Source organism: Lissotriton helveticus, chromosome 8 (assembly GCF_964261635.1).
Source record: "Lissotriton helveticus chromosome 8, aLisHel1.1, whole genome shotgun sequence".
NCBI lineage: Eukaryota > Metazoa > Chordata > Amphibia > Caudata > Salamandridae > Lissotriton > Lissotriton helveticus.
Window position 1 is genome coordinate 1,521,318,037 of NC_136069.1, and position 13,671 is coordinate 1,521,331,707.

At 43.0% G+C, this 13,671-nt stretch overlaps 1 protein-coding gene across 1 annotated transcript in view; it reads left to right on the forward strand.

Annotated features, from left to right (window-relative positions):
* NARS2 (asparaginyl-tRNA synthetase 2, mitochondrial) overlaps positions 1–13,671 on the forward strand; it is a 421,381-nt gene that overhangs the window by 119,972 nt on the left and 287,738 nt on the right. Inside the window, exon 6 of the mRNA XM_078656242.1 lies at positions 6,085–6,185. Within this exon, the coding sequence (XP_078512368.1) occupies positions 6,085–6,185 (101 nt within the window). The remainder of the gene's footprint in view (positions 1–6,084; positions 6,186–13,671) is intronic.

The following is a 13,671-nucleotide window of genomic DNA, read 5'->3' on the forward strand; positions in this document are numbered from 1 at the left end:
ATGAGCAGGTAGCAGGATCATCTGCTGGAGGAAATGCAAGACTTCTTTTAGGAGATGCTATAATTTATGAATGCAATGTAGAGTTTATTTTCCTTTTAATATTCCCGACTCCGCTTGCCAAGATTGAGAACGAGGTTATGCTTTGCAAAAATGTGCAAATGCACTACCATATAACAGGTGGCTTCTAGGGTTACCAAGAGCCAAGAAACGTAACAAGCATAACTGAAGGTAAAATGCACTTCAGATCATTAAGAAACAACATTCATATTTGGTTATAAAATGTATCTCGGTACACTTGCGAATATGGGGGGAGATATTAAAAAAAATGTATAAATGCAATGAGGTTGAAATTGCATTTTCACTCTACCAAAGGTCAATCTAAAAACACTACAAGTGGGAAGACACTAAGGGCTAGATGTAGGTAATTTAAATTTACCGATTCGAAAATACCGAATCGGTATTTTCGAATCGATAAATGCTATGTAGATAAAAAATCGGTAAAAATTACTGAATCGTTAAGATTCGGTAATTACTGAATCGGTAATTACCGATTCGGTTATTGCCATTCATTCCAATGGGCCCATAGGAATGAATGTTAATTACCGAATTGGTAATTACCGATTCAGTAAAACAGGGAAAGAGTCAAGGGTGGCAGGGTGTCACTTTGACACCCTGTTGCACCCCTGAATAGTGCTTATGTACACATGTGCCCTAAGGGCATGTATGTCTGTCACATGGCACAGGTATAAATGCACAGATCTGCATTTACAGAGGTATTCGTTATTTACCACCAACTAATAGTTGGTGGTAAATAACGAATCCTGTAAGCACAGAAGCACTCTTCAAAGTGCTTCCTACATTTTATTTACCGATTCGGTAAATACCGAATCGGTAAATGATGATTCGGTAAATACCGAATCTGTAAATACCGAATCAGTAAATTTGCCACCTACATAGGAAAAGCCTATTACCAGTCGGTAACGGCCGATTTCGGCCGTTACCGAACGGTAATGGCCTTCCTACATCTGGCCCTAAATTTCCAGCATCACTTTGCCTTTAATTTGAATGTTTTGTGTTACAACAATCACTGCAAAAAAGCAAAACATTTTGTAAATCCTGGAAAAACAGTTTTCATCTATCCTGCGGGTTAGGCAGCTGAACAAATACCAATAAACACTACATTTTGTGAATATCAGGGGTGTTTTCCAAAAGTTTTAAAATTCAGACACTGAAAACCGGAAAGCCTTATTTAAAATTTATTTATCTATGGCAATTGGCTTTTTGTTTTGCAAATGTATTCAACAATTTTAAACAGTGAGTGGCACACTTTAAAATGAATAAAGAAGATCGTGGTTGTATAACCATACTTGCTTTGCATTATTTTTGTATGCTGTATTCATTTTTTTTATTGTCACTTTATTGGTTGATATTCAATCTGTAATTCCACGAGCTCCATTCTTTCAGGATCCTGGCAACCAGCCTCGGAAATTGCATTTATGAGTTCATTCTTTCAATGCTTAATTAGGAGCCGTAGATGGCCAAAAATGTAAACTGGATAGAAAATTAAACGTATTATATTATTATTTAATTGTGGAGGGTGCAAATGATTTTGATTATCTACCTGAATATGCACCAGTGCAAGAAAAAGCTCTGGAAGGCCACTGTTAAACAGTTAGAAATGCACTTTGAAGAGGAAAGTTATTCTAGTCTTACATTATCAAATGTGTTTTTTACAAGAGTCCAAGATCCTAATGAATCGCTCGACTCTATAATACGGCTAAGTAAGTAATCGCCACATATTGTGATTTTGAGAGTTTTACTTCTCTGTTGATTTGAATGGTTCAAGTAAGGCGACTTGCTTGACTGGATAAAGTTGTAGGCATAGCCAAAAGCAAAGTGAGTTCAGAGAAAGGTGTTAAACTATTAGAAGCACGGTATGCTGCCATCCATGAATCTAAAGTGCTATCTACTAACAAATCTCAAAATTTCATACTTAATAACAATAGTAAAAGAGGTAGAAACTATACATTGTTTCAATTAAGAACTGTCATAGGAGTGGTTCTAAGACTCATGCGTACAATGTTTTCAAAATTGTCCTCCTCTAGGCCATAAATGCTTGAAATGTAATATAATTGCCCATTTTGAGATGGTACGTTCGGGTCGTAAACACATTTATGTAGTGTGATGCTGATAAGGGAATCCCTGATGAAACTTAATCTTTTGGGAATAAAGTAAGTGAAATAGTACTTTCAGTTAAAGTACAGAAAGTTTGTAGATCCTGATACTACTGTTACCATTGAGACGTACTATATACAACTATTAACTGAAATGCCTTGATTACCTTCTTATCTGTAGATAAGTATTAGGAATTATGGCCTGAAAAAGCAGGTTACCTCCTTCATTATACAGTAGCAAAACGGATCTGTTGGATTCTTATTGAGCAGAAATTAGGTTTGAGGGTAAGAAATTGACAGTAGAAGTACCCGTTGCCCACAAGTGTATTAATGGGTCGGGTTGGTGGCATTTTGCTGATTTTGGGATGATCATCAAACCAGGAGATAAACATCCTGTTTTACTGGCACATGTTAAAAATCTGTTTGGTCTGACACATGCCACTTCACAGGCTGCTTCAAAAGAACTTGTATGCCTGGAAATTGACTTTCAGTTTGGCGGGTTTGAGGGGATAGGGAAGGGATAATGAAACCACCAAAAGTTTTTTGTCGGTAACATGTGTAGCCAGTTTGCCAGAAAGTGCTCTGGCCAAGACCTTTCCATGCCCCCTGGGAGACAACAAATTGTAAATCATTCCTGCATGTAAAACCTTCAGTGTCCTCCACTAGTTCCTCCAAAATCTTAATAACCTTTGACAAGCTAGTCACCATGAAATACAAGGACTTCTCTGCCCCAGTGACAAGACATTTAACCTAAGTTCGCCACTTTTGGCTCTTAATGCCACGTAGACAACTGTATGGCCGGCAGAATTGCATCTGTCTCTTGTGAGAATCCATGGTCAGTCTCGCACCACAGGGCCAGCGTATTAACATATAGTGTCATGCCACAGTGTTGGGCTGTTAATATTTACCCATAATGATGTGCATAGTTGACTGGTGGAGTTTATCCTTCACCTTGGTATTGCGTCAATTAGGTTTGACAGTCACTTGCAGATTGATAGAATTGTGCCTCTAGTGCTAATTTGCAGCCTTTTGCAGGCACGACAGCCCTCAATGATCACTTGGTGTGTTGCATCCATGATGCAACACAAGCAATCAGACACTGGGATTAAAAGATGATATACGTGGTTCTTATAATTGCTTCCCAGGTGCATTTGAGAGTCCATCCATCAGGTAGTGTTATACAGTGTTAAAATGTTTACCCCAATCTGTGTCAGTCGTTATTGCTGACTATTCTGTCAGTCAGATGACCTTCCATTGGGTATGTTCATTTGTTTGTGGCGTCTGGACGACAATGCAAGGCGCTCCGGGGGCACCAGCATCGCGACTCGGGTGGGTGTTTCACCACATCACCTAGTTATAGTCATTACTGTCTGTTATTGCAGGGAAGGCAAGTTGGGGGGAGGCTGTTCCCCTCCAGACAGCAATAACACTCACATTGATCCTAAACCACACAGCCTCTAGATCAAGGGAGACCTAGGCGGGAGCTTCAATGGTGCTGTTAGGATCGCTGAGAAAGCATGCTATGGAGGGCACAGCCCCAGCGAACCAGACCACACCATCTCTTCTGGCACGAGGCCCACTTCCAAGTCCATCCCAGAACTGCAGCTGTCCCAGGCTGATCCAGGCAGATTAGAGATATGGGGCCAGATGTAGGAGGCCATTTACCGACCGGTAACGGCCGATTTCGGCCGTTACCGACCGGTAAATGGGTTTTTGGTATGTAGGGGGCTAAATTTACCGAATCGGTAATTTTACCGATTCGGTAACTTCGGGATGTAGGTGGGACTCTTCAGAGTCCCTAAGGCCTTCAGAATCGGTATTTTACCACCCAATCCAATTGGGTGGTAAAATACCGAATCTAGGTGTGCATGCACATCTATGCCATGCCAGTATTTGGGGTGCTAGAGGGTGTCAAAGTGACACCCCCTGCACCCTTGCTGGAATCGGTATTTACTGAATCGGTAAGTACCGATTCGGTAATGCCCATTGATTCCTATGGGCTTCAATGCCCATAGGAATCAATGAGCATTACCGAATCGGTATTTACCAATTCGGTAAATACCGATTTTCACAGAATCGGTAATTCAATTACCGATTTTACCTACATGTCACACCTTCATATTTACCGATTCATAAATACCGAATCTGTAAAATTCGGTATTTATGAATCGGTAAATTGAAGTTACCTACATCTGGCCCATGGAGAGGAGACTGGTTGGGGCAACATTACGCACACCTGAAATTTCCACTGGGGTGATAAATCCAGACCACCTCCAGCCCACACACTCCCAAATACCTCACCGGGCTGCCGCAGTGTCCATACCCTTCATGTCACAGCTCCTGTCTGCATCTCATTCCAGCCCCAAGGCTGGTCAGGCAATGAAGCCTGCAGATCCCCAGCTCTGCAGGCCTCCGCACGACTCATCCTTAACATCCCCCGCCACAGCCACATCTCAACCTAGAGAGATCTCCACTGGCTCCCCGTCAGCAAAAGGATCACGTTCAGACTGCTCACCCACGCACACAAAGCACTCCACAACCTAGGCCCGGAATACCTCAACAGCCGACTCGCGTTCTACACGCCCGCCCGCCAGCTCCGCTCAGCCAACCTCGCTCTCACCACCATCCCACGGATCCGCAGAACCACCGCCGGAGGAAGATCGTTCTCCTACCTGGCAGCAAAGACCAGAAATTCCCTCCCCACCCACCTACGACTGACCCAGGACCACCTCAGCTTCAGGAGGCGCCTCAAGACCTGGCTCTTCGAGCAGTAGCAGCACCCCGCACCCCCAGCGCCTTGAGACCCTAACGGGTGAGTAGCGCTCTTTACAAATTTTATGATTGATTGATTGATTGCTGCGGCAATGCCGTCTCGGGTCCTGAAGTCTCTGTTGACTGATGACACTTCAGTGGAGCAGTAGACATGCAGGAGGAAGGGACCCCAAGGATCCAATAGCACCAGCTGGAAATCAAGGTATATGTTCCTGCAACATAACTAGATAATGAGAGTGCAGCACTGCATATGGAGAGATTATTGAAGATCCAGACTTTTCATTGGTGCCTTGCAGAGCACTACAGACTCACGTCTGCCATCCTAAATAGCCAATCACCACCACCTCCCCCAATTCTAACATCTGATTTTGTTTTATTTTCTCATAGAAAAATGATACAAAATGTAAACTTTTTCTTGGAAGTCTTAAATCCCTGGCCAAGATAACGTGAGCCTTGGTTATGTGTTTTAGAAATAACATTTTATTTTGATGGCTTCCTCCATTTGAGCTTTGATGCAGATCAAACGACTTAGGACGATGTTGCTTTCATACGGTTTCCTTATTCTTCTCAGGGTGCTTACACATTTGTCCTTTAGCTTTTAGTGTCAAGGATGTTCTGTTGAGGTTACCTCATCTTTCTGAGTTATTGACAGCAGAAAACCTTTGTGGGTTTCTTTATTGTTTTCCTTGTTACTCTTAGGTAGGCATGTTTGCTTATGAAGAGTGTGGTTGTCTTGTGGTATTGGGTCATTGACCGCATTTACGTCATTGTCTTTTTCAAAGGGGTTAAAGTATATTGTGTTTGTAATTTGCCATCGAGTAATCCCAGCTCTGCACCTCTAAGACAGCATAGGGAAGAGTGATGGACAGAAGCCCAGGGATATCACGGCCATCTTGGCCTTTGGCTGGCCGCATCTGTGACTTTTTACCTTAATTATGACCACACTTCGTATAATTTATCTATGTTAATTGATTTCACTCCACAATGTCTCTTAAACCACCAGTGCATTTTAAGTGATATGCTTTAGAATCTTTGGCATTTGTTTGTCTGTAGCTATATTTGTTTAGTGTACTCTTTCTCTTCCCCCTTCCCCACCACAGATAATAATTATTTTATCATATCCTTTCTTTATATCCAGCCAGCAAGCAAAGTGAAAGAAAGTGGGGACAATCCAAACTTTTTCGATGTTCCTACATTCCTAACAGTCTCTGGGCAGCTGCATTTGGAAGTAATGACCGGGTAAGATCTTCTGATGTTTGTTTATATTTATTTTCTGTGTATCTTCTGTTGGTGAAGTCCTGCTTGGTTGTAACAGCTAATTAGTGTGACCAATAAAGTAGAGACTTTTGTGAAATAATATTTTGTCCTTAGGAAATAAGTCTGCTAGGTTTGCAAATACTTTATTTAACCCCTTCCATGCTGATGATGGCCCCCGTTTGTCATGCAACACGGTGGGCGTGTGCTTATGACGGCTGGGGGCCGTCATGAACCCGCCCACTCTTCAGAACTGCCGCACAGGCGCAGAATCGCGGCCGCACCCAAGGGGTTATTAAAGTACCTTTTTCATGTCTGCTGAAAACATGCTCTTCCTACAACGTACCTAAAGATACTGTGTACTGGGGCACGATCACTCCTGATCGAGACTGCAGGAATCCATTTATTTAAAATGGGTTACTGAAACACCTTTCCTTAAAAGCAAACAAACACATGAAATCCACACTGGAGTTCGAGGCTTTTACCAAGGCACAGGTAGTTGAGGAACAAAGGTTTATATTTGCTTGTAGTGCTGAAACCTACTCTGCATGTTGAATAGTGCTAATCCTAACTTGTGAGCATGCAATAACAATCTAAATCAACAACTTCCGTATCAAAAAGCCAAGTGCTCTTCCACTAGGAGTTTTACGCGATTCTGAAGGAAAACCGAATTAAGGAAACCTGTACTGCGGACTCTTTCGCCAAGAACCTGTTTTTTCTATTTTTAATGAATGGCATTCCCATGATGTCGATCTCATTCTGATGAAAGCCATTTTTTTTTTTAAATAGTCCATTTTCTGTGCTTGTTCAGGATCACATACATACATTCATTGTAGGCAGGAACCCATTCTACACTCCCCTTCTTTTCCTTCTTCAATACTTCATATGTTTCCCTCCCCCTTAACTACATTTTTTCTTTACCAGAGATGCTACCCCTGCCACTACCCACATGAGCCCAGTTGCACTCCTCCTCACACCCTAGTCTCTCTATTACTTTCACCCGGTTCTAATACCCTATTTCCAAGATAAGACATGCTTTTTGCTAACTTTATCATGGGAAATATTGCACCATTGTGCACCAGAGACCCCCTTGGAAATGGGGGGTAATAGTGTATGCCTACCACTCCAAAATAGGTTTTAAAGAGCACCTCTCGAAAAGGTGGGGCACCACTCAGATAACCTCTTCCAGAACACATGCGACCTGTGCCCCAGATTGCAGTGAGCAGAGTCCAGGAAGTGGTAAGGAGACAGACTAGTGCTGTCTCTTCCCCAAAACAAAAGTTGTTAAAAAAACGATTTTCCCTTTCTATGATTACTGTCTTTGCCTGTGGTTGTTACTGTTTAAAATTGTAGTTTTAACCTGCCAGTGGTTGCATATTTTATCACCAATTTTGTGTTTTAAACTTATGGTTTTCCCTGCCCATGATTGCTTCCATTTAACGTGTTGAATTGTGGGATTTTCTGTCCAAACTCTGTAGTTTATCCCTCTCATTCCTGGTGACAATTCAGTTTTCCCTCCAAATTTCTCCTTTGCTCTGTGCTAAGACCTGTATGTTAAAGCAGTGCACCCCCAGCCACCATTTTGTGTTCACAAGCCTGTGAAACCAGCCCCCCTGCCCCTCCTCCCCAGCAACAGGGATATTCTACATCAGAGGGTGCTTCTGTGAGCTGTTTAAACTGTGTTTACTAGGGACTGTGCACTTCGTTTTTTGGCCAGGAGAGGGAGTAAAGTTTTATACAAACAGTATTGTTAGATTTCAAGTTAATGAGGCCTTTACCTGCAGAAGTCCAAAGTGCGGATTGAGCCTGACTGTCTCCTAGGAGATTATGAACAGCAAAAGCAGCTTTCAACTCCCTGGCCAGCAATACTTGTCTGAGGTCGCTATGACCTTATATGGTCTGCTAGGGGTTGGTTCACGTGTAAACTGATTGGTAGTTGTAGCTGGTGTTTCTATTGGATTAGGGTTAGTGTCCACATTGGTTGGGTATTTGAGGGTTCTGATTGGTTTCTGGGTCTGTGATTCAATCAATGTAGGGTTGGGACTAGGGCTAGGGTTAGGATTTCTATTGGAAGTAGGGACTAGGGCTTCCTTTGTTATTGGTTGTTGGGAATAGGGTGTGTCTAGGGTTAGATTAGATTAGGGCTTCTGGTGTGATTGGTTGCTGGACTAGTTGAGGGAATAGAGTAGGGTTAGGCTTTCTATTGGAAGTAGGGACTAGGGCTTTCCTGTGCCATTTGTTGCTTGGACTTGGTTTGGGACTACTGGTAGGGCTAGGGCCTCTATTGGACGTAGAGATCAGGGTTGTTGAACTGATTGGGTGCTTGGATTAGGGCAAAGATTGGCTGTAATGTCCTGGTCTCCTATTGGTTCTAGATTTTAGGGCTGTGTTGTGATTGGATAGTGTTAGGGATAGGGTTCACATTGGCTGAAGGGGTCACCTGATTACTAGGGCTATAAAAGGCCAGGGTTAGGGCGTCTCAGCCCAGGCGTTGAGGCTGAGGGCGGAGAGGACAAGGGCAGTTGCCTGTTTGAGCCTGTTAAGGGCGGAGAGGACAAGGGCAGTTGCCTGTTTGAGCCTGTTAAGGGCAGAGAGGACAAGGACAGTTGCCTGTTTGAGCCTGTTCGAGACTGACCAGGACCAGGGCCAGAAATGCTGCCCAATATCCTTTATGCATCTATATACTTTCAATGTTCTTATTGATCTATATATTTATCACGTTCTTCTAATTTAGCATTTCCAATGCACTACCCTGTTTCTCAGCCTATACATCTATCAATATATCCTCTACATCCACTCTCTCCTTTATCCCAAACCCCATTCCACTACTATGACCCCCAAAATAACCCTTTCTGGACTCTCTCCTCCTCTACCCCTCCTTGCATCATCTGACACCTCTTTTACTATACTGATCCCCTAAAACAAACCTTTCTAAACTCTTCCCTCTTTTCTACCCCTCCCCAACCCTTCTCAATCCAAATAACTGACTGACTAACATATCCACCACTAAAATTACTTTCATGTTTCACCATACTAATTCAACACTAATCCTGATCAGTTCCAGAGTAGCGTGCTACTTGCGCTTCAAAACCCCATCAGGGGTAGCAGGCGCTATATAAATACAAACCTCTTTCCCTCTTCTATCCCGCCATCTACCCTTCTCTACCCAAATAACTGAATAACATATCCACTACTCAAATTACTTCATATTTTACTATACTAATTTTCAACACTAATCCTGTATGGGTTCCGGAGTGGCGTGCTACTCGCCAGAAAAGCGCTTCAACCCCCATCTGATTTTTGATTTTGAGATTTGTATAGCGCGCAAATGCCCATGGGGGTCTTGGCGCTGCATGACCAGAAAACCTGCTTCCTCACAGGGTGGTTCAAAGACTTGTGGTGAACAACCAAGTCTTTATTTCTTTTCTGAAGGAGTACAAGGAAGGGCAGTTTTTAATTGATATTGGGAGCTGGTTCCAAAGCTGGGCTGCATGCAGTCTGAAGCTTCTCCCGCCCCAACTAACCTGCTTGAATCTAGGGACCTGGGTCATTTTCAGTTGGCTGGATCTCAGGGATCTAGATGGTTCGTACCATTTCAAGTGGTTTTTCAGGAACTGGCAGCCAGTTCCCTGAAGTGCCTTGTATGTCCGGCAGAGGGACTTGAATTTGACTCTTTTGGCAATTGGCAGCCAGTGCAAGCCCGCCAATCTGTGCGCCACTGGTTCATACTTTGGGATATCCAGCACCGATCTGGCCGCTGCATTCTGTAGACGCTGTAATGTCGCCAATTGCTTGACCTGAATCCCTGCATACAGTGAGTTTCCAAAATCCAGCCTCGATAGCGCCAGTGCTGTGACCACCGTCTTGCGTGAGTCAAGGGGAATGAAAGTTAGGAGTTTCCTGATTGTTTTCAGAATATACCATACGGAAGAAGCTAACTTATTTGTTTGTGCCTTGTACGTAAGTTTGTCGTCCAGGAGGACACCCAAATTTCTGACCTTATCGACTGGGATGGGGCATTGGCCTAGGTCCTCCAGCCACCATTCCTGTGACCAAGATTGCATGTCTGTCCCCAACAACATAACTTCACTTTTGCTCCTGTTTAGTTTCAAGCAATTACCCTGCATCCATTGGAAGATGTGTTGCATGCATTTTTTAAATTTCTTTGCCGTCTCTGAGATGTTACTTGAGATTGACAACACAATTTGTGTGTCGTCGGCGTAGGAGACTGGCTTGAAGCCATGGTTCCTTATTATTGCCGCCAGGGGGCCCACATAAAGATTGAATAGAGTGGGACTTAGCGATGACCCCTGTGGGACGCCGCATGGGGAACTGAAATGTTTGGATTTAGCCTCTCCTAGTTCCACCGTGAATGTCCTGTTAGACAGGTAAGAGGCTATTAAAGTTTGGGCCGATTCGTGTACTCCCGCCTCTCTGAGTCGGCAGAGTAGGATGTCATGGTTTACCGTGTCGAATGCCGCCGAGAGATCCAATAAAATCAAGGCGGCCTTCCCCCCGGCGTCCAGTATATACCTCAATTCCTCTGTGGCTGTCAGCAGGGCTGTTTCAGTTCCATGCCCTTCTCGAAAGCCAAATTGAGAGTGGACCAACAGCTTATTATCATACAGAAATTGGGATAATTGCCTATTCAGAAGCTTCTCCAGAACCTTCGCTGCAAAGGGTATCCTTGCTATAGGTCTATAGCTGCTCGGCTCTTGTGGGTCAAGGGTAGCTTTCTTTAGTAAAGGAAGAACTGATGCAGTTTTCCAAGTCTCTGCGAAATTGTTGATCTTAACTATTTCTTTGAAGAGCAACTCTAGTTGCTCACTCAGTAGTTCAGGGAAGAGGTGCATTATCCTGGGAGGGCAAGGGTCGGAGGTGCCTCCAGACTTTGTTTGCCTCACTACCTGGCTAATCTGTTCTATTGACGGTGGGTCAAATTGGAAAGGGCGTGCAGTAGTCTGTGGTATCTGATGGTCATTAGATTCGCTCGTGGTTCTGAAAGACTCATAGACACTACCCACTTTATCTACAAAGAACTGGCCCAAGGTGTTGCAAAATGCAGAGCTGATTTCGGGAGGAGCCGAGTTGTCGTCCTTGGTTAATTTTTTTACTATGAAAAAGAGTTCCTTACTTGAATTTGTCACTTCTACTATCTTATGTGTGTAGTATTTACTTTTTTCCCTTAATATCAGTTTTTTATAGGTGGCCAGTGAGGATTTATATTTTACTCTTGTTTCGGGCTCGTAATTCGTCCTCCATATCCTTTCCTCTTTCCTGCATATCTTCTTTTGGGTTCTTTTGTAAACCATGGCTGGGAGGGTGATTTCCTTTTTACTGTCTTTCTACTACTAGGAGCCGCTACTACAGTCACATCTTTTATCCAGCTTGAGATTTGGATCGCGGCTATACTGCAGTCTTTATCCAAGTCTGGGATGGAATTTGTCAGGTGGTCCTCTAGTAGTGTAGTGTTGATTTTAGACCAGTTACGGGCGTCTATGTGCTTGGCAGACGGGGGGATTTCTGTTAGCGGATTTCCCGTCTTTATAGCAAAAGTTATTAGCTTTGGTCGGACCACGCTACCGGGAGGATTTCTGAAATTGAGATTTTTTTATTAGAAGTGAAAATTCCGTCTAATGTATGGCCTGCTTTGTGAGTGCTTTGAGTGACTATCTGAGTCATGTCTAAGGTAGCCATGGCGTCTGACCAGGTTAGTGTCCTTGTCCATGCTTTTTTCTAAATGCAGGTTGAAATCCCCCAACACCGTGGAGTCCGATTTATATACCCCTGACTCCAGATATGGACTCAATAGTTGCATTAGAGGTGTAGTCCCTTTTGGGGGTCTATATATAAGTAGGCCTCTGAATGTCTCATTGTTGGTTAGGTTTGATTGGAACAACAACATTTCACAGTCCGGATTAGAGTTCTCAATTTGGGCTTTGATCCTTAGGGCACTACGATGAATAATAGCCAAGCCCTCTCCTCTTTTCCCCTTCCTGTCTGCTCTAATTATGGAATACCCCACCGGAATAGCTAACGCTAAATCAATGTCAGGGATAACAAGTGCAATATGAATGCAAACCTTTCTTCCCTTTTATCCCTCTGCTATCCTTCTCACTCCAACTAACTGACTAATATCCACCACAGAAATTACTTCATATTTCACCATATTAATTCACCACTAATCCTTTATGGACTTCCTGAATAGCGTGCGTCAACACCCGATCAGGGTTAACAAGCGCTATATAAATACAAACCTTTTTCCTCCTCTATCCTTCTGCTATCATTCCGAATCCAAATGACTGACTAACCTATCCACCACTTAAAATGTACTTGCATGTTTCACTATACTTATTCAACACTAATCCTCAATGGGTCCCGGAGTAGCGTGCTACTCGCTGAAAAAGCGCTTTGACGCCTCGTCAGGGGTCGTAAGTGGTAGTAAGCGCTATATAAATACACTTACAATACAATGTGTCAGGTGAAAGTATGTAATACACATCTTAAGCATATAGAGCTATCTCATTTACCATACTGGATATAGCACTTGAGCAGATAAGCAACACTTTGGATCTTATACTTTTGTGATTTGAAATGTAAAATGGTTCGTAGGGGCCTTTGCTAAGAAAACTGGAATAATGTAGTTCTTCAAATCATGCACACACATGCTTTAGATGACATCGTTCATGTTTGACACATCCGGAGGATCGAATATTAGGTTTGGTTAGTGATGGTACATATGCCATAGGTCAACATGGGGAAAGCATAACATCTTCCAACATATAGCCTTGAACAGTATCATGGGTGTATGTAAAGAAAATGATTCTGTGCTTATTCCTTTACTAAGATATATATTAGTTCTGAAATAAAATTTGCAGCCTAGTTTAGTAAACAACTGTTTAATGTCTGTATGTGTAGACCTTGCATTGAGGAGTGAAGCAATCGGACAAAAGCAGTGAAATTGTTCACAATAAGATGCTTAGTATATACGTTCTAACAGAAAATTAGAGATTGGTGAATGAGAGGCATACCATTGTACACACGTATGCCCTAATAGGTGATCCTAAAACCATATCTGTAGGAGATTACCATCTTTTGCATGGTGCACCCCCAGACTTTTGCCCTATCTGTTTTTGAGGACTGTAGAACTCTATGCACTTAACCACTGCTAACCGATAGTAAAGTGCCTCGGCTTTCCTTTTTAACATGGTTTAAGCCTCACTGTTACCCCCACCCTACCCTACCCAACCCTGTAACCAATCAAACAAGGGCGGGTTAAAGTTAAAAGAAAGAAGCTGCACCATGATTCCTCGCACTTCCTGTAAGGGAAATAAAAACTTACATATTTCCAGAATAAAGTGTTTAAAATACATGCACCTGTTTCATCTCTCAACAAGCCATAAAACCGATTAGCAGTGTTTACCTTTGTTCGTGACCTCCTTAGTTTACAGTTTTGTGGCTGATAGCTCCG